This window comes from Peromyscus californicus, unplaced genomic scaffold, assembly GCF_007827085.1.
Source record: "Peromyscus californicus insignis strain IS unplaced genomic scaffold, ASM782708v3 Scaffold_9__1_contigs__length_137607984, whole genome shotgun sequence".
Lineage (NCBI taxonomy): Eukaryota > Metazoa > Chordata > Mammalia > Rodentia > Cricetidae > Peromyscus > Peromyscus californicus.
In genome coordinates this window covers 130,357,516-130,377,760 of record NW_026294617.1, presented here as the reverse complement: position 1 = coordinate 130,377,760, position 20,245 = coordinate 130,357,516, and the positions used below count along the sequence as shown (strand labels likewise).

The 20,245-nt window shown below is 41.4% G+C and overlaps 1 protein-coding gene across 1 annotated transcript in view; it reads right to left on the bottom strand.

The window, feature by feature from the left end:
- The window catches only part of Pigk (phosphatidylinositol glycan anchor biosynthesis class K), an 82,534-nt gene that overhangs the window by 43,856 nt on the left and 18,433 nt on the right, over nucleotides 1-20,245 (bottom strand). The window contains exons 4-9 of the mRNA XM_052730207.1: nucleotides 13,242-13,377; nucleotides 10,938-11,049; nucleotides 8,762-8,858; nucleotides 6,332-6,449; nucleotides 6,069-6,179; nucleotides 2,288-2,460 (exon numbers count right to left, since the gene is read on the bottom strand). Of these exons, the coding sequence (XP_052586167.1) occupies nucleotides 2,288-2,460; nucleotides 6,069-6,179; nucleotides 6,332-6,449; nucleotides 8,762-8,858; nucleotides 10,938-11,049; nucleotides 13,242-13,377 (747 nt within the window). The remainder of the gene's footprint in view (nucleotides 1-2,287; nucleotides 2,461-6,068; nucleotides 6,180-6,331; nucleotides 6,450-8,761; nucleotides 8,859-10,937; nucleotides 11,050-13,241; nucleotides 13,378-20,245) is intronic.

Below are 20,245 nucleotides of genomic sequence, written 5' to 3'. Positions count from 1 at the left end.
TTCAATAATATTTTATTCTTTGAAGGTTCCATATGTTTATACAATGGATCTTTTTAATGAAAAACTATAGCCATGGTCAATATACATAAATTTCACAAAAAAAAATAGCACAAAAGGCAAAACACACTATCTGAAGGAAGTAAACTGAGTCAAAGAGCAATCTGTACTCCTATGCTCACTGGAGCTCCATGATGTCACCTTACCCTGCCTAAGTTTCAGAAAACACATAAAAATTCCAATTACTTTTGTATACTAATGATTTCATTCTATATAATTAAGGGTGTATGCTGAGACTACACAAAAATAAAAAATAAAAAAGCCAATATGAACCAATATAATGCATTGTTTCCATTATGTGAAAGTGTTTTTTAAAATGTAACTAGAATTTAATAACACTGTATTAATATTGCTGGTCTAAAATTTGAAAAAGTAAATATACAATGTAACCCAGTATTTCCTTCACAAGATGGGTTTTTTGTGATATCTACTTTCTGGTGGACAGACTCTTCTCTACATAGACTGTCATTCATATCTGCATGTGAATAGCACCTGCACACAATGAGATAATACCTGTTCATACATGTAAAAATTCCTGGAGCAAAACAGGAACGGATTTCTTATGTCATCTGAATGACAGAACCAGCAATGTTTTTGAGAGGGGTCTCACTATGTTGCATGGGATAGCTAATTCTTGGGTGCAGTCTTCCTGCTTGAACCTTTCAAACAGATGGAAGGCAGGGACACCAGTGCACACCACTATGCCCTGTTTACATCAGTCATGATAAGGGCTCCAGGTAAATAGCAACACCCTAAATAAAACTTACTTGCAAACACTAGAGGGCGCGCTAAGCCAACAGCCTGGAACGCAGCTGCGGAGCTTAGTTTTATCCTTAGATATAAACGGAGAAAATTGTCAGCACTAAGACTTTTGCTTTCAAACAAATACACAGAGAAAACTGAAAAGGCAAAAATCCATTCTTCCAGAATACATAACAAAACTCACTACAATCCCACTGCACTCCTCTTCAGCATCCAGTAACAATAATACACACCGTTCAGTGTCGGGAGAAACAAAGTGCAAAGCCGTCCTTGTCTCCAAGAGAGATTACATCAGTGTTCAGGGGGCTAAATGGGAGTGAAGAGCCTTTCACAGGTTAAAGTCTGGGAAATTTTAAAACCAATTTGCTAAGAGACATGACGTTAATGTATTAAATTATATCATACTTCATTAAAGTATTAAAGTGTAGTTTAGTAATTTTTACAAAGGTAATTTAAAAGCCGCCATTTTAAAAATTAATAAAATTGTTACTTCTGTTGTTCTTCTCTGCTGCTTTCATAGTTTTATAAGCCAATAGTCATAAGAAATTGAAAAAAAAAACAACTTAAGGCTTTGAATTCTGAAACAAGAAGTGAGATTGTGCCTAAGTCCTCCCAGGAAAAGTCTTTCCTGCATTTTTAACTTATTTCTATTACTTTCAGAACTATAAATCCTTGAAACAGAGCATGCTGCCACTGGTGACTGGGAAGGGCCTGCAGTATGAGCTGCCCAGACATCAGGCAGCACTGGACAACAGTTACATCCTAGAAAAAGGCATTGCAATAGTTCCCACAAAAGCTTCTTTTGCCTTTCAAAAATAATTACAGAAAAAAGTTGAGCATTATAAATTATTTCAAACCCCCAACTTGAACCAATTTCCTTCACCTTCTCTCACACAAACACACACATAAACCACTGCCCTACACAGCTACGTCTGCCTTATGCTTCTCTCCCACCTTCCCTAACTGATTACCAAGAGACCCACCAGCAAAATATGTTTGACTGACAGACTGTTGTGGACATCTCAAGTCTCAACACATCTCAACCTGCAATATGACCAATACTGTATTTTGGAAACCATCACAATCCAGTCACAACCACAGTTTCCCAGCCATATTTCCAACTTCTGTCCACAATCTGAAAAGCATACAGCTTGTGAAGGGTGCAGACCAGGCAGGAACTCGAAACTACTTACAAACACCAACTTTGGGTCCTGGAGGTGCAATAGAGTATCTCATCCCCTTAAAGTACACTGTGCCCTTGGTGACTTTCCTATTTTATAGTCTCTGGCACCTCAGGTCATCTTTAGAAGGTGACTGTGAACTCCAGTAAACACTCCTTTTGCTTTTCACAGTGAGTGTGCATGTGTCTGTCCTTGATAATCACTAATGTGGATCCTAGTACATCTTATAAAAATTCACAAACCATGAGCCTAGAACTTTCTATTCATATAGCAACAAAGAGGAATACCTTCTCTCCACAACTTGTGAATCTCGTTGCAGACTGATAGTCTCTGTTGTGATTTCCACTTTCCGAACACTTCCAAAGAAATCGGTTATCAGGACATTTTTAGGATCTCGCTGGAAAAGGTCAGTACGATGTCCAGGAGTAGATACACAGAGACTTTTGGGACAAACTTGGAACTGAAAATAATAACAACAATATTAGTAATAGTGATAAGCACATAAACAAACAACTTTTATTAAATCAAGTAAAACAATACATTAGACTACAGTGTATTCTAAAGATAAGGTACAGGTTAAGACTAGCATTTCATTCTTACTGCAGTATCTGACATAAGGAAACCATACAGACATCAGAAGAATGCTAAAGGAAATTGGTCAGAATCCATCACAGTAGGGTCTGACTCTAACATGACTATCAGGTACAATGCGCCACAGTAGTCCAAGGTGTAAAGAAGATTAAAGAGGAGCCCTACTGTACTCCAGGAAGGTAAAGTATCACCCCCTACAGCATACCTATTGCCACCGCTTTGAAACTATGTGCTACTTTATAAACGAATGAACCTAGTTTAACCATGGTGGAAATGAACCCAAGGTCCCTCCAAAAAGGCAGGTGAAAACCATGACTTCCCCACTCACAGATGTCACAGTAACTTCTGTGTTAATCTTCCCTGTGACATTCCACATTAGTGATTATCAAGGACAGACACATGCTCACTCACTGTGAAAAGCAAAAGGAGTGTTTACTGGAGTTCACAGTCACCTTCTAAAGATGACCTGAGGTGCCAGAGACTATAGAATAGGAAGTCACCAAGGGCACAGTGTACTTTAAGGGGGACAAGATACTCTATTGCTCCTCCAAACCCAACACAGCCTTATGACCACAGTTCCTCAGCAAACTTTACTCTATCTCTAGCCAACAGAAAACAAAACAAGTATTATTATACCTAGAGATATATCAAATCACTATACCTATAAGTTCTTATTGATCACCACAAATCATTTTGTGTGTGTGTGTGTGCATGCATGCATGCATGAATGTGTATGTGTTTGAGGCAGGGTCTCTCTACATAGGCCTGGCTGTCCTGGAACTCACTGTGTAGACCAGGTTGGCCTCAATGTCACAGAGATCCACCTGCCTCTGTCTCCCTAGTCCTGGGATTAAAGGTGTGCACCATCACACCTGGCACTTATGGATCATTCTTATTGAAAGACATTAAAATAGATATCAATGAATTTTGAAATGGAAGCGAGAAACCAAGGTAAGATATTAATAAGGCGTATGGATAGATGATTGATAGATTTTATATATATGTATGTGTGTGTGTACATGTGTGTGTATATACATATACTGCAATCAATTAAAAGTCTCATTATTTCTGATAATTTCAATGGGAAAAGTCGTTTTTAAATTTATTAGACATCAAAGAACTATACATATTTTAAACTTTTGAAATGGCATGCCATGCATTCCAAAAGCTGAGAAAAAGATTTTAAAATTAAGCACTATAAGCCAGGTGACACATTTTATTTTCAGAATAAATGTGTGTCACATTCCCACATGAGATAAATGGCCACAGGAGCTGCTGTGCTCAGGTTCTGTGACAGCAGAAGTTCTGAGGGAAAAGCTTGTTTTCATAAGGGAGAGACATAAGGTGGAGCCTTTTGTCTCCTTAAAAAGTGAAATTAGCAGGGTCAGGGACATCGCAGGAAAATCCACAGAAATGGCTAGTTTGGCTCATGGGAGCTCATAGAGTCTGAACCAATAACCAGGGAGCCTGAATGTGACTGACCTGGCCCTCTGTATATATGAGACAGCTGCACAGCTTGTGGGACTCCCTGCAATGGGAGCAGGGCTGTCCCTGGTGCTCTGACTGGCTCTTGGGAACCTAGTCCTCATGCTGGAGTGCCCTACCCAGACTGAATAAGGGGGAGGTGCTTGGTCTTATGGCAGCTTAATAGGCCATGCTTTGCTCATGCACAGGGGAGGCCTGCCCCTTTCTGAGCGAATACAGAAGAGGGGTGGATGGGGGGGGGGGGGAATGAGGAGGGGGAAGGGAGTAGAAAGAGAAGAAGGAGGGGAGCTGTGGTCATGATATAAAATCAAATAATTAATCAGTTAATTTTTTTAAAGTGAAATTAGCATTATAAAAAGTTTGTTTAAATATTCAAGTTCCTATCAGGATTTAACAAGCATCAAAATACACAATCTTCAAATTGGTATTAGCAAGTACGCCTATCACACTTGGCAGCCAACAGCAGCAGCTCTCAGAATTTGGCAGGACTCCTTCAATACTGAAAATGCACTCCAAAGGATTCTGCTCAGTGAGAGCCCAGTGCAGAGGGTAGGAACAGAGCCATCTGCTCGGTCACCCTCTGTTCCTAAGCTCCAGGAAAGCAGAAGCAGTGTCCGCCCCATGTTGTGCACAGCCAGTGATGGCACTTATTGAACACTGAAGGGACGTCCTAAGCCAGGGGTCGCAGCAAGCAGGACACTGGCACAGGGAGGGCAGGACAAGAAGACCAGACAAGTGTGTGCAGATGAACGGACATATGGAGCTAAAAGTTTTCCTCAGGTCCCACCTAACCCTGCAGTCCACAGCTGATTATAAAATAATCACTCAGAAGTTTATGTTAATTAAAACTGCTCGGCCATTAGCTCAGGCCTACCACTGACTAGCTCTTACATTTAAACTCAGTCCATTTCGGTTCATCTATATGTTGTCACGTGTTCCATGGCTTTATTATCTGTGTGTTCATTTGGGTCTGAGGGGCTGCAGGACCTCGAGGACCTGAGCCGGGTGGGCACAGGAAAACTTTCAGTTACAGACACAGGGTAAGCAGGTGGACAGAGTGACGTCATCACACAACCACCATCTGCAGCTTCTCACTCTGCCAACTCAACAGCAATGTCAAGCTGCTGTGATTGAAATGGCCCAATCAGCACAGGAAAGAAGGGAAAGTTTAATTAAACTCAAGTTATACTAAGAGACTCTACTAAGAATTATAGGCTACAAACACTATGTAGGGTAAGGTCTCTCTTCCAAGAGCTTCGCATTTAATGACAAAGACTTCACTCACTGCCTGAAATCAACAAAAGACAGACTGTGGTAAACGTTATAAATGAGAAATTAAGTTCTATGGAAGTTCTGAGACGGTAAAATAAATTCCAAGGAAGAAGTCAGGTGGCTTTCCTCGAAGAGTATCGTTTGACTCAGAATGGGCAGAACTTCAAAAGGTGGACAGACAGCTTTTAAATAGACCTCGTAGGTAAAAGATAACAAGCAAATGAAACGAAGTAGCCAAGTACCTCAGGAAAAGAGGGTGACAGGGTTAAAGCCTGTGGCCCTGCGTGCTAACAGCACATGGGAGACAACAAGATGGCCTAGCAGGTATGGGCACATGCCACAAACCTGATGACTTGAGTTCCATCCCCAGGACCCACATGACAGAAGGCCACAACCTACTGACTCCCTCAGACTGTGCTCTGGCCTCTGCACATGCACATGTGCACACACAGGCACACACATGCACACATATGTAAACATGCACACACATGCACATGCATTCACACATATATGCACACCCAAACAGATAAGGATAATTTAAGTTTTTTAAAGGAAGAAGATACTAATTTAAAAAAAAAAAAAGGTGGATTCAAAACAGTTGAAAAGGCCACACCACAATGCAAAGACAGCACCCCCTGGAATCCTGGGAAGAAGAAACCTCACAAATCACACTAAAGCTAGCACACCAAGATGCTGAAATTAAGTGAATGGAATACTTACAAGGTCATTCATGTTAGTTTGGCTAGCTGGATTAATCTCTTCCAAAAATTCCAAGACATAAAATGTGTACCTATCCATAAGATGCACTCCAATGGCAGGGTCTGGTTGATGCTGTGAAAGTGGGGGAAAGGACCTGTCAAACAGGATCATCTTAACAAACGGTTAAAAATATCGAAATTTCTTATTTATAAAGTCCAAGAATAGCACATCTTCTCATAAAACATATGAAGTGATTTGAGAAACAGCAATGGGCAGACACTTACTGACAGCGAATCCTCTCCCACTTGGCTACTAGCCAAAGCCATGATGTTGGGAGAATAAAACCGCTCATACATGGATGCACCTTGGCAAGTATCAATAATAAACAACAGCTCATTGTAGCTGAAAGAAAAGTGACAAAACCTGACATGAATCACGCTGTTAACTGCACATTAACACTTCTCCAATAATTCAATGACTTAAGCCTGAGTCATCTCATTAACTAAGTTAAGAGAAGAATCCTGCTCATGAAAACACTCCAGAAGGGCACACTGGGCACGTCCCAGGTTGTGTGCCCTCTGTTCCTGGCCACATGATGCAGAACTCATAATATTCAAGAACTCTTGACATAAAAGTTTTCTTGGAAACTTAACACATACACACAGAGCTGTAACTCTATATGCCAGCACGTATGTGTATAGAGGTTCTGATGATGCTCATATTTCATATATTCGCATGTACGACTCAGTCACCACACTCAGACCATGTACAGAATGCAGATCTATAACTCAGGAGGGAGACAAGTGCTGAGACAGGCATGGTGTCTGTGCCACTGTCGTCGTCTTGGGATAAAATCCCAGCAGACACAACTGAAGGGCGTCTGTTTAATTTACATTCCACTCCATGGAAGGGAAGGCATGGTGGCTGACTGGCTCCATCCGCAGTGGCAGGAGCGTGTGACATACTCACATCTCTGTGGTTCAGGATCTGAAAGCACTGGCCAAATCAAAATCCTGCTGCCACCCTCACAGTCCACCCCAGGGAGCTGTTTCTGTTAGCTCAGCCACAGCCCCCAGGGTCCTAGCCTCTCAACACAAGGCCACCCGCTAGAAATGCTGCCCTCAGGGACTTGTGGTACTGGCTTCTAGTCTCCACTTCTTCATCCTCCAAGATACGAACAAGCCAACCACAGGCTCCTGCCACTGACAACCGACTCACCCCACACACCGTGCCTTCCTTTCCAAGATGGACTGTCCCTTCCAGAACTGAGGGCCAGAGTAAGCTTCTCCTCCCTGAACACTCTTGCCTTGTGTCCTAGCAACAAGAAACCTGCCACTGAGAGGTAGAGCCACATGGGAAAAAAGTGTGGAAGAGTTTGGGGCTGTGGCCTAGACAAGCCTTGTGGTGGTATTGTGTTCCCCAAAATATTGTGCACCCTAATAAACTTATCTGGGGTCAGAGAACAGAACAGCCACTAGATACATAGGCTAGAAAATGGTGGCACTCACACCTTTAATCCTAGCACTCCAGAGGCAGAAATCCATCTGTTCAAGGATACAGCCAAGCATGGTGACTCAGGCCTTTAATCCCAGAAAGTGAGGCTTTAATCCCAGGGAGTGATGGCAGAAAGCAGAAAGGTATATAAGGCGTGAGGATCAGAAACTAGAAGCATTTGGCTGGTTAAGCTTTTAGGCTTTTGAGCAGCAGTTCAGCTGAGATTCATTCTGGATGAGGACTCAGAGGCTTCCAGTCTGAGGAAACAGGATCAGCTGAGAAACTGGCAAGATGAGGAAGCTGTGGCTTGTTCTGTTTCTCTGGTCTTCCAGTATTCACCCCAATAACTGGCCTCAGGTTTGATTTTATTAATAAGAACTTTTAAGATTCCTGCTACAAAGCCTCAGAGTGCTCTCGCAGGGATCAGAAGGTCAGCACACCGACAGACACAGACAAGAAAGTCTGTGCTCATCAGGTCTCAGAGAACACCAGGAACTAGAGACGTTCCACCTGTATTCTGGCAAAGGATCTGGCGGCATTCTGCCTGAGCTCTGAAACTTTAGCAAGGTTGAACCAAACACAATGAACTAATGTAGCGGCACACATCGTAACTTCAGCTACTCAGGAGGCTGAAGCAGGAAGGTCATGAGTTTAAGGAGTGGGGGCGGCAAGAACACCCTTCAGCTACATGACATGAAACGTCATCTTAAAAGCCAATCCAGGGCCAACAGGAGGGCTCCACGGGAAAAGACTCTGCTGACCAAGATGTACAACCTGAGTTTAGTCCCCACAACCCACACAGTAGAAGGACATAAACACACATGTGCACACACACATGCATGTGCACAAATGCACACATACACACAACACTAACTGAATAAATAAAAAATATTTCAAGTCAACTCATTCATGTTAAATAATAACTGAATTTTTGTTTCACAAGGCTCTATTCAATGAAATAACAAATACAAACTTCACAGTAGAAGAAATGATTAGGGCAAGCTAAATCATTTGGAAATCACGTAAAATAATTATACATCTCCCACGGGAAAATTTGATTATTAGTGCATCCTGCAAAAAGAAGTCATTTATTTGGGGCTGGGTGTGTAGCCCAGGCTAGAACACTTGCTCAGTGTGCACAAGCCCTGGTTCAGCCCTCACACTACAGGAGAAATATGGGAGATATTAAATAATAAAGTAAAGAGTTACTTGCTGATTACCGTCTTTTCTGCCACATCTGTTCAAAAGCATCTGCAAGCTCTATGTTGGTGATTTCTTCAGAATCTTGGAATTTCAAGAAACCATTTCCCCCATGACCTTGAAGAAAGCCAAAAAGACAACACTCACATATTTCCTAGTACATACAGAAATACATACAGTATTTATTATTTATTACTATATTATACATACAGTTACATCACTTATTGCAATGTTTTAATACTATTTTCTTACCTAAAATGGAGACTGGAAAACAAATTTAATTTTCCCTATAAACTAAAAAAGGATTGCTAGACTGCATAAGAACAGTACATATAATTCTTTAAGAGTTTTTCTATTATTCAATTACATAAGCCCACTGGCCTCCACTATGTCTGAAATGTATCTTACCCATAAAAATGTTTGACATTTTTGTGAGAAAGAAGCTAAAAACACTGCCTAGTCCCTGGTGTGCTGTCCATTCAGTGTACACTCTATGCTATTACTACTAGGGAGTGCAGTTCTCAACTGAAAACTGGTGGTTTTGTCCCTGACCGCTGAACACAGTCCATTAGAGCTGACCAGGGGTGGTGACAAGGAAGAGGCAGTCTGTCTGGACTCGGCCACTCGCTGTGCCACGTACAGACTGTGCTATTTTAGGTAAATAACTTAATTTCTGCCTCGTTTTCCTCAGTCGTAAAGCGAGCGCGTTACCAGCTGGTGCAGCTCCGTGTGCAGACTGTTAAAGGTGCCTTCCTCTGGGCAATGAAGGAAGGGAAGGCCTATTTTAGTTCCAGCCCTGTGGGACAGGAGAGACTGGTGACTAAGCCTTGGCAGGTAAAGGTGTATTTCTCCTTCCCATGAGACATCCCTGCAGCAGGGAACACAAGTCAGTCAAAACACACTAGACCTCAGTTCCCACTTAACACCATGCCGAGTGCTATGTGCCCAGGATGATCTGCAAAATCACACACGGTGACTCTGGACGGCAGCACCGAAATCACCCGGCTGCTGGAGGAGAAATGTGGGGGCAGAGGCAGTGATTTAAAACAGTTCACGTGCACAGAAAGCCTCCAGTAGATCAGCTCTTGTCATCATCATATTATCATAATTATCAGCTATTCTACTCTGTTGCAGACATCCGCAACCTTTCCCTGTAAAAACTGGACAGAAATGTTGACACTATGGGCTTGCTTCTCTCTGCCACAACTACTAGACTTCCGTTGTAGCAAAAAGCAGGGTAGAAGACACAAGAACAAAGGGAGGCAATGGTGCCCTCAAAACCATGCTCCCCAAGCAAGCAGCAGCAGCTCAGAAGAGGAAGTCCTCAGACTCTATATTAAAACCACTGGAATTTCCTTCAAGGCTGGAGTTATTTTCAAAGAAATGGCAATACATCCAGAAAAGAAATGTAAACTATCTAAATTGTGGGGTTTGGTACATTAACTGAGGTTAGCCTACAAATTACAACATTGGGGGAACATGCTCACCTACATGAACCCTACCCCAGACCAAAGCAAAAAACATTAGGCCAAGTCTGAGCTCTACACTAAGTTAATCCTTGAAGCAGTAAAACCTGGGACTGTAAACCGTTCAGCAGAGAAGGGACAGGTTTGCAATTTCTATTAAGTACTTGAGTATGAGGACCAACAGGAGACTAAAACCGGAAGTGGGGTGCGACGGCCTGAGAGTAAGGAAAAGGAAACAGAACAGAAGAGCTTTGTATAGAGCAAGGGGCCAACACAAACCAAACAAATGTGTGTTGTCCTCATCCACAGTGGGAGACCAGGAGGCTGCTGACTATGGAATATCTGTTTCCACACAGTCAGACATTCCGGGGCTAGAACCCAGGTATAAACAGGAAATTAACTGAGGTTTCTTATGCACAGAGTCCGAAGGTAACTTTGTCTGTTTTCAGTGAGAAAAACTGCATTTTGACTCTCACCTGCCACATGATGTCAGATGGGAATTTTTCTACTTGTGACATTTGCACAGGTTGGCAACAATTTCAGATTCTAGAATAAAGATCCTCAACCCATATCCCATTTAAATATCACTTCAAGTAGTTCTGTATCATGAGAATAAACAACTATACACCACACTACTTTAGCTAAAGTTAAACTTTAGCATTTGTACACAGGGTTTCATTTCAACGTGTTTCAACATAATCTACTATGGAGTCTTGAAGTTCTGAAATACCTGTCATATAAATGAGAATATTGCTTCTGTCATCAGAAAGAAGACGCTTTGAGCGAGGAGTACTAGGTGGCACCCTCCCGGTTAATACCCGCAGAAAGTTCTCCACGGTTACCTGAAAAAATAAGAATTTATTTTTTTTTTAAAAAAAAGAGCAATCTGATGAAATTGAACCTGAAAAAACTCAACATTCCTCCTATCTATGTATTACTCAGCTGCTGTGGGATGATCCTTCTGTACACTGTCAATATGTGTTGCTCTCACTGGTTGATAATAAAACTGTTTGGGCCTATAGCAAGGCAGGATAAGGTTAGACAGAACAATCCAACTAAGGACTCAGAGGAAGGGGGCAGAATCGAGAGAAATGAGAAACCGCCCAAGAAGCAGGATGCTGGAGAACCAGTAAGCCACAGACCCCGTGGCAATACATAGATTAATAGAAATGGGTTAATTTAAATTAAGAGCTGGTTAGTAATAAGCCTGAGCTATCGGTCAAGCATTCTGTAATTAATATAAGCTTTTGTGATTTATTTAGGACCAGTCAGGCAGGACAGAAGGCTCTGCCACCATTTACACTAAGCATACATTGAAAATGAAACAGAAAACAAACTATGCAATTTTTTTTAGTTTTCTAAAGTTAAGCATGCACCTTCATGTCACTCTGCTCCTAAAAGTAAAAGATGGCCTGATGTGGTATGTGTGTCTATGACCCAGCATGGGGGGGGAGGGTGCAGGCACAGGACACTGAGGCAAGAGAAGTGTAACCTCAACGCTAGACTGGGCTACACAGCAAGACACGACCTAAAGAAAAGTCTTAGTACTAAAAACTAACAAGGAAAGCTATGTTGGAGCAAAATAATTTAATTCCCAATTTAGAATTTTCAATATTATGTGTTAAAAATTGACCCCAAAGTTTACTGACTTATTTATACAGGCAATTCTTTGGGAGGAGACAAAATACAAACATTTGTGAATAACTAGTCAATCATGCAGCTAGCCTATGCCACCACTCAGTGAATTACAGGTTAATCACAGAAGAGGACAGTGCCACAACCATCATCACCCCTGCCAAATTATGCATATTTAATTTTGGATGTGTCTGTCACTTAGATTTCCATCAGAATGTCTTCAACTGTAAAACACACTTGGAACAGATCTTCCCAGCTTAGAATTTCTAGGTGTCTGAGGTTCTTTGAAGTCATGTTTAAAGTTGTAGGGAAAAAAAATACTGATTTGAAGTTAACAGCTAAGTCATCTATTGTCCATACTTAATTTAAAAAGCAGAAAATCCAGTCAGCTTTTTCAATGGATTTTTCCCTAGATCATGAGTGGGAAATATGTATAAACATATGTGCACAACTGTTTAGCTTAAAATCTTTCCCAGAATACAGCAAAATGCTGATGGTTTTAATAGAATCTTATTGGCTAACAAGGTAGGGGATCATTTTACATTCTCAGGTGACCAAATAAGTAAGAAGTCAAACATGCATACACATTCAATCCACAGAGATTTCCGAGCAGTCTCACTAGACGTAAGGCACACAGACAAAGGATGTGGTCTAAAGGACTGGCAGCCTGGACAGATGTGATCTGACAACGATGCAGGAGAATCCTACACACAAGAGATGGCCTCCTACTCCCAGTGGGCTGGGTAAAAAAGGATTCTCTAGGACAGCTTCAAATTCCAAACAGTCTTGAACTATTAAAAACTAAGTTTCTAAGAATGAAAATATAGTATAATGCCAGTCTTAGCTAGCATATTACTTTTAACTGGGTAAGTGTAAGACAGTGGAAGCTTATTTGAGGTGGTTTCATGTGGAACAGGTGTGTGTGCCTAACCTTTACACTGCAACCCAACCCTGTCATCTACACAGTCGGCCTGGGAACCATGCAATCGAGTTTATGTAAGAAAAAAGTCTCAAGATGCTTCTGTAAGTTTACAGTCCTGTGTTGGGTTATGTCCGTAACTATCCTAGGATAAAAAAGGCCTACAGGCCACAGACTGGACAAAGTCCACCACTGGGCAATAGGGGGTGTCTTCATTAATCATGGGGTTCTTCCTCAATTCATAGACCTAATAAAAATGCTGAACTTGGCATTTCAGATCAAGTATGAAAACCAGACATTTCCTGTTAAAAAGTTGACACAACTGTCATTGACGTTATGCATTAAGAGTTTTACTCATGTGTCACTACTTCTATACTGGGAACTCCAAAAGCAGAGTAAATTCCACCAAAGTTCAATAACAACTAAGGCTAGGGTTGAAAGAAGATGGCTACCACATTTCCCAAGTTCCTGACAACAAACCTCATAGCTTCTGTAGTCCACTTCCACATCATCTCCATACACATTGAGCTCCATGTTCTTGTGGCTGAACACTGTGGCCGGCTTGGGGTTTCGAGCATTGCACGCCATATCATCGGCAAGCATCAGGACAATGTGACTAGCAAAAGAATTCCAGAAACCCAAACTTTACACAAGGCCCCAAGTTCAACACATATAGTTCATGTATAACAAATAGCAATTCTATTCAACCTTTCCTCATTAAAAAAAAAAAAATGAATTTTCATTGAGGCAGTTAAAAAACCTTAACTAATTCTCATTATAGTATACACTAGTAGGGTAAACTCAAAGCAGAGAACAGGCATTCGAACATGAACTTGCCACAGAACTTGGGCTAAGTCAGCACTTTCCATGTAACAAAGAGAAGCTAAAGGAGCTATCGCAGACAAACATTTTAACTTTTCAGAATATCTAACGTCCTCAAGACAGGAAGAGTCCTCACTAAAGTATGATCTTTCAAGGAATTGAACTTTCAGCCATGTTAGCATGAAATCTTGTCATCCAGGAGCCTGTGCAAGCAGTGTGGCCAGGCACAGGGCCCACTCAAACTGCACCATGCCAGTTCCCAGTCCTCCAGAATTCCAGCCGCCATCCTCTCTCCACTAGATGCTGGGATGAGTCTCTGGGTTCTCCTTCTTTCTGGAGTCCTGCTGGAACTCTGACCCCGTTTCACTGCCCGTGGAGTCTCCAGAGTGACCGACCATCAATTAGTCAAAACTTTCCACTTAAAAACTTCTAGTTATGATTAAAGTGGAGGCTCTTGACAATGTCTACTGGACTCAACCCCTACTGTTACATTCCTAACGCTTCATCCTCACTGGCCTTTCTGATCTTTTCACACCTCCCAGGCCACTGACCAATGAGACTTCAAATCATTCTGGTCCCCGATACAGCACTCTATCTCATAGTATGCTTTATTGCCTCCAGGACACTAATGCATCAGGAATCTGCATCACACTCTGTCCCCACTCCATGAGAACACAAGCCGCCAGAAGACAGATCTATACCTGTCCTGGTTGCTACCACACTCAAAACTGGAATACATAGTCGCTACTTAATAATTCAAATGAGTCAAGCATTTTCATTTTTGAAAAACCAAAGAGGAAATTGGTCCCACCACTGAGACTGAGGACCATGAACCAGGAGAATTCCCTACTCTACATATACTTGAGCTCCCCAGCACAGGAAAACCAGCATGGTAGTATAATTAGTTTAGCAGGAGACAGCAAGAAGAAAATGTTCTGCTGCATATGTTCCAAATGCATTAAAATTGAAAACTGAAACATTGTGATTTTTCTTGAAAATTGGCTGGATTTCTGCTCTGGAAGCAGTCCAATCCTACACACTCAAATACAGACCTTCACCTGCTATTCCTCTAAAATAGAAACCATGTTTTCTTTCTCCTTATAACTTAGGAAGGTCATTAGTTTACATTAAGTTATTAATAAATCACATAATTTTTGCTAAACAAGATAGAACTGATACATAAATATATAAAAGTGAATCTTTAGGCCATGCTTTGTTTAGAGTTAATGTCTATGAAATGAAATGATTGCCATATCAATCACAGTACATGTAATCCATGGTTTTCTTAGAGATAATTTTGAGCCTCAGTGTATACTATGACCATTGATTAAATATAATCAATATATCATAATATAATTTTACTAGCAGTAATGTAGATAAATGAGTAACAAGTTGAAAAACAAGGGATTACAAAGGTTTAGAAGTATAACTACACATTCTAATTTACTGTTTCTTAGAGCTTAGAAAATGTTCAAAACTGCTTTTCTGATGAAATAAAAATCCTTCCTTAGTCCAGGTGTTTAATCTTTTGTATAACAACACTTAACCACACACACACACACACACACACACACACACACAGTTTATATAACAACACTTAAACACACACACACACACACATACACAGAGTTTATATAACAACACTTAACCACACACAGAGAGACTATATAACACTTAAACACACACACACACACACACACACACACACAACACACACACACACACATACACACACAGAGACTATATAACAATATTTAACCACACATATGGACTACTTGGGCTTACAATTCCTATAAAACGACAGGCTAAAGATGGAAACTTCTAATTAAGTCCTAAGAAGAACAGCACACTAACAGTGCTCTAAAAACATCAATCCTTTTGGAGGATGAGGACACTACTTCCTGGAACAAAACGGCTGGTGATCTGTACAACACAGGTGTTTCAGGTCTGGTTCTACACTTCCATTTTTGCTTTATTTGGACAACTACTCTACAAATACAATTCGATGATATAGCAGTATCTCTGCACACAAATCTACTAGAGAATATGTAATTAAAAATCCTCAGTGCCTGTCGTTCAGGACAATCAAGGCGTGTAATCAGGCAAGTTTTGCCCATCAGCATCCCTGAGTGACAGCTGTAACCTGTCAGCTGACTTGTTGACTCCTTATAGTGTCTTTCTTTCCTTGGGGACAGTCTAGCATTACAGCACAGACTTAAACTTGCACTTACTGGATCAGTAAGATCAACCAGTATGGGTCCAAGAGACACAGAGATATTTACACTGAAGACCAGCTTCTGGGAGCGGCAAGGAGCTTTATGACTTATGAAAACAAATACAAAACTCATCAAACATAAGCAATCCACAGGAGAATGCACCTCACAGTTTGGGAGTCACTGCTGGCACATGTGATGACTCAACTCTCATATTTGACTCTGTTCTAATACCAGCAAACCCTTCTTCACAAAACAAAGCATATGTAATGTGGGAAAAGTGTAAAGAAAAGTGAGCGCTCGAGTGGCAGAGAAAGTCAGCTAAACAGAGGCTGTTGTTTTGTTGTAGTTAAAGTTTTTTTTTTCATTTTACAAACTAATCCCAGTTCCCCCTCCTTCCTCTTCTCCTGTCCTCCCCCATCCCACCCCCCATCTACTCCTCAGAGAGGGTAAGGCAGGGTTGAGCCCCCCCCCCGCCGTGTCAAGGCTGAGCAAGGTATCCCATCCTAGGGAATATGTTCCAAAAAGCCATTTCATGCACCTGGAATTAGTCCTGGTCCCACTGACAGGGGTCCAAACAGATGTAGCCACACAACTGTCACCCACATTCAGAGGGCCTAGTTCAGTCCCATGCATTTCCCCCAGCTGACAGGCCAGTGTCCACGAGCTCCCACCACCTTGGGTCAGCTGTCTCTGGTTTTCCCATCATGATCTTGACCTCACTTGCTCCTGTGATCCCTCTTCCCTCTCTTCAACTGAAGTCTAGGAGCTCAGCCCAGTGCTTGGTTGTGGATCACTGCATCTGCTTCCATCAGTTACTGGATGTAGGTTCTATGATGACAATTAGGGTAGTCACTAATCTGATTATAGGGGAAGGTAAATTCAGGCACCCTCTCCATTATTGCTAGGAGTCTTAGTTGCTGTTGTCCTTGTGAATTCCTGGGGATTTCCCTAGCACCAGGTTTCTCCCTAATCCCCCAATGGTTCCCTCTACCAAGATGTCTCTTTCATTGCTCTCCCTCTCTGTCCCTCCCTCCACTGGGCCATCTCAGTCTCTCCTGTTCCTCTCCCCCATCCCTTCTACACCCCCTTCCCAGTTTACCCAGGAGATCTTAACTATTTTCCCTTCCTGGGGCCCTCCATGTGTGTCCCTCTTAGGGTCCTCCTTTTTACCTAGCTTCTCTGGGGCTGTGGATTGTAGTCTGGTTATTCTTTATTTTGCTAATATATCAATTTATGAGTGAGTACATACTGTGTTTGTCTTTCTGGATCTGGATTACTTCACTCAGGATGATTCTTTCTAGTTCCATCCAGATCTCCAAAATATATAAAGAACTCAAGAAAGTAGACGTCAAAATACCAAATAATCCAATTAAAAAATGGGGTACAGATATAAACGGAGAATTCTCAACAGAAGAATCTAGAAGGGCCGAAAGACTTTTAAGGAATTGCTCAACATCCTTATCCATAAGGGAAATGCAAATCAAAATGACTGAGATACCATATTACACCTGTCAGAACAACTAAGATCAAAATCACTGATGACAGCTTATGTTGGAGAGGATGTGGAGTAAGGGGTACACTCCTCCACTGTTGGTGGGAGTGCAAACTTGTACAGCCACTGTGGAAATCAGGAAATTAGTAAAAAAAAAAAAAAAAAAAAATGACCTCATGAAATCTGTACGCAAATGGATGGACCTGTTTTTTTTTTTTTTAAAGCCATGTTCTCTAGTCAGTAAAATCAGAATTATGAGGGACCTCCATAACATCTGCTTACCTGCCGGCAGATGTGCTTCTGCCTTTCTGTGCCTGACACTCCACCAGCAAGACTTTTGTTTGTTCAGATGAAAAGGAAAACACAAGGTGAACTTCCAAAACCTTTGACCTGACCATATTTGGTCTACGCTAAAGTGAACACCCTGATTAAAGCTATGTAGACTTTTTAATAATCATGATCAATATAAAATTGAATTTTAAAACTTCTTTTATAAAAGAAGAGATCCAACTTGACAGATGATGACCTAAAATAAATGCTTTTCCTGCTCTTACATTCACCAGACACTGGACCAGTGCGTCCTGCTGGGGTAGCTGGGTATTCCTTACTGAAAGCATTGCTCAGCCCAAATGGAACCAGTAACCAATGGGTATAAATAACATTTTAAACAGATCAATCTCTCAAAGTCCTGGAATATGAGTATGAAATTTAAAAAAAACATAAAATTTTATTTATAATAGGCTGGTATTACCTTATTAAAATGTTTTCACTGAATGAAACATATAATTGATACTGTTCAAAATTATTTGGAATGTTTTCCTTAAAATTGCTTTATATTCTATAGGCATAAATAATACTTCCTTGGAGAGAATCTGTAAGCACTGGAGCTGGGGTTCTGTTCAACATCACTCCTTGAAGCTGGAATACAGCTGGAATAAGAGCTGATGGTTCTACGGAGCCCCCTCTGATCCAGCTCACTGGCCCACAGGCCAATCACTCAGGCACTCCACTTCAGCTCAGTGTAATGATTGCTAGAACACTCAAAAATCAGCAGACTGGGAGGGTGATTTCAAGGTATCTGTTTTCATGTTTTTTCTTCCCCTTCCATACCATAAAGAATCTCCAAACTAATATCTCTTAGCACCAATATAACATGGCACTAATCAAAGCAAACCTACTAACAACCGAGGCTGTGGTGGTATTGTGTTCCCCAAAATATTGTGCACCCTAATAAATTTATCTGGGGTCAGAGAACAGAACAGCCACTAGATACAGAGGCTAGAAAATGGTGGCACACATGCCTTTAATCCTAGCATTCCAGAGGCAGAAATCTGTCTGGATCTCTGTGAGTTCAAAGTCACACTGGAAACAGCCAGGCATGGTGGCACACGCCTTTAATCTCAATACCAACCACAGAGACCTAGAGGTCTGTATAGACAGGCAGTGACGAGGAGGTCATGTGGTTGGGTTTACAACCAATGAGAAGGCAGAACAGAAAGTCAATAAAAAAGACAGATACACAGGAAGTAGGCCTCTTTTGGAGGGGAAGGACAGCAGCAGCAGTGAAGGGTAAGAAAGGGTTTTTAGTATCAACTCTTAGCTACTGCTCTGACCTCTTGGGCTTTTAACTCTGCATTTGTCTCTGTGTTCCTTATTTAATAAGACTGTTATATCTACATCGAGGCTCTTCTGAATTCCTTGCATTCCTAGACTGTATAATACCAGCTATTTTGTACTGACAGTATTAGAAGTAAAAATGCAAAGCCAGGCGTGGCAGCACATTAGAAACCTCAGCATGTGGGAGGTAGAGGCAAGCAGATCAAGAGTTCAACATCATCCTCAGCTATATATCAAGTTAGTGACACTGTGAGCTACAAGAGACTCTGGAAGAGAAAACTTAGAGAGGAGGAAGAGAAACAGAATGAGAGAGGAAGGAGAGAGTCTCAAAACACATGGCAGACAGGAACTCATTAGTGTCAAAAAGAAAGCAAACATGCTATCATGAGGGTAAAGCCAGCTCCATGCTCATCTATAATCAAGGCATAATGCAGTTTAGTTTAATGAGACGACAGCAAGCATTCATGAGGTGCTTGGTATACCTCAAGCACTGCACTAATACAAGTCCATTGTTCTCTCAACTCCGTGCTCTCATCCCACTGAAGGCCACAAAGCTACAGTGTTAAGTAGCATGCATGGGCCACGAGGCCAGAAAGCAGTTTAACTCAATCGCCAATTTGGTTAAGCTGAACACAACAACTTGGCAATATCCTGAAATTCTGTTAACTGAATTTAGAAAGATTTAATGAGCGTTTCATCTTATATTGATAACTTAGTTGACTCAGATGACTAAGTTAGATGTATGAACTCATTATCACTGTTTACTTATTCACAACACATGATGAAAACATAGGCCCTTGAAATTCTAAATGGAACTATCCATAGGTCTTAGCAAACTCTCTATTCTAAGACTGAAGCTGGGCATGGTGGCACACACCTGGCATCCTAGCACTGGGGAGGTAGTGGCAGGAAAGTCAGGAGTTCAGTCATTGTTTTTATTCTCAAACAGCAAGAAAATCCAGAGCTCCTCCTGGTTTTCTCTAGGTATAAAGATGCTGAGAGTCTGAATAGCTGCTTCTCATAGCACATCATTTTTTTAAAAATCTTTTTCTCCTTCTCATGTGTATTTGTGTGAGATGTGCATGTTTGCACATACCCATGTCTACATGTACAGGAGCATCTATATGTAGGTATACAAGCATGTATGTGTGCATGCATGTGGAATTGCAGGTGGGCTACCATGCTCACCCCACATTTATGTGGGTTCTGGGGAATCTGAACTCCAGTCCCACGGCAAGTGTTTTAAGCACTGAATCATCCTCCCAGTTTCTCTTATTAATTTTAAAATAAGACAGAATACAGAAAACCCTAGAGATGAAGGACACTGAGCCACTGAC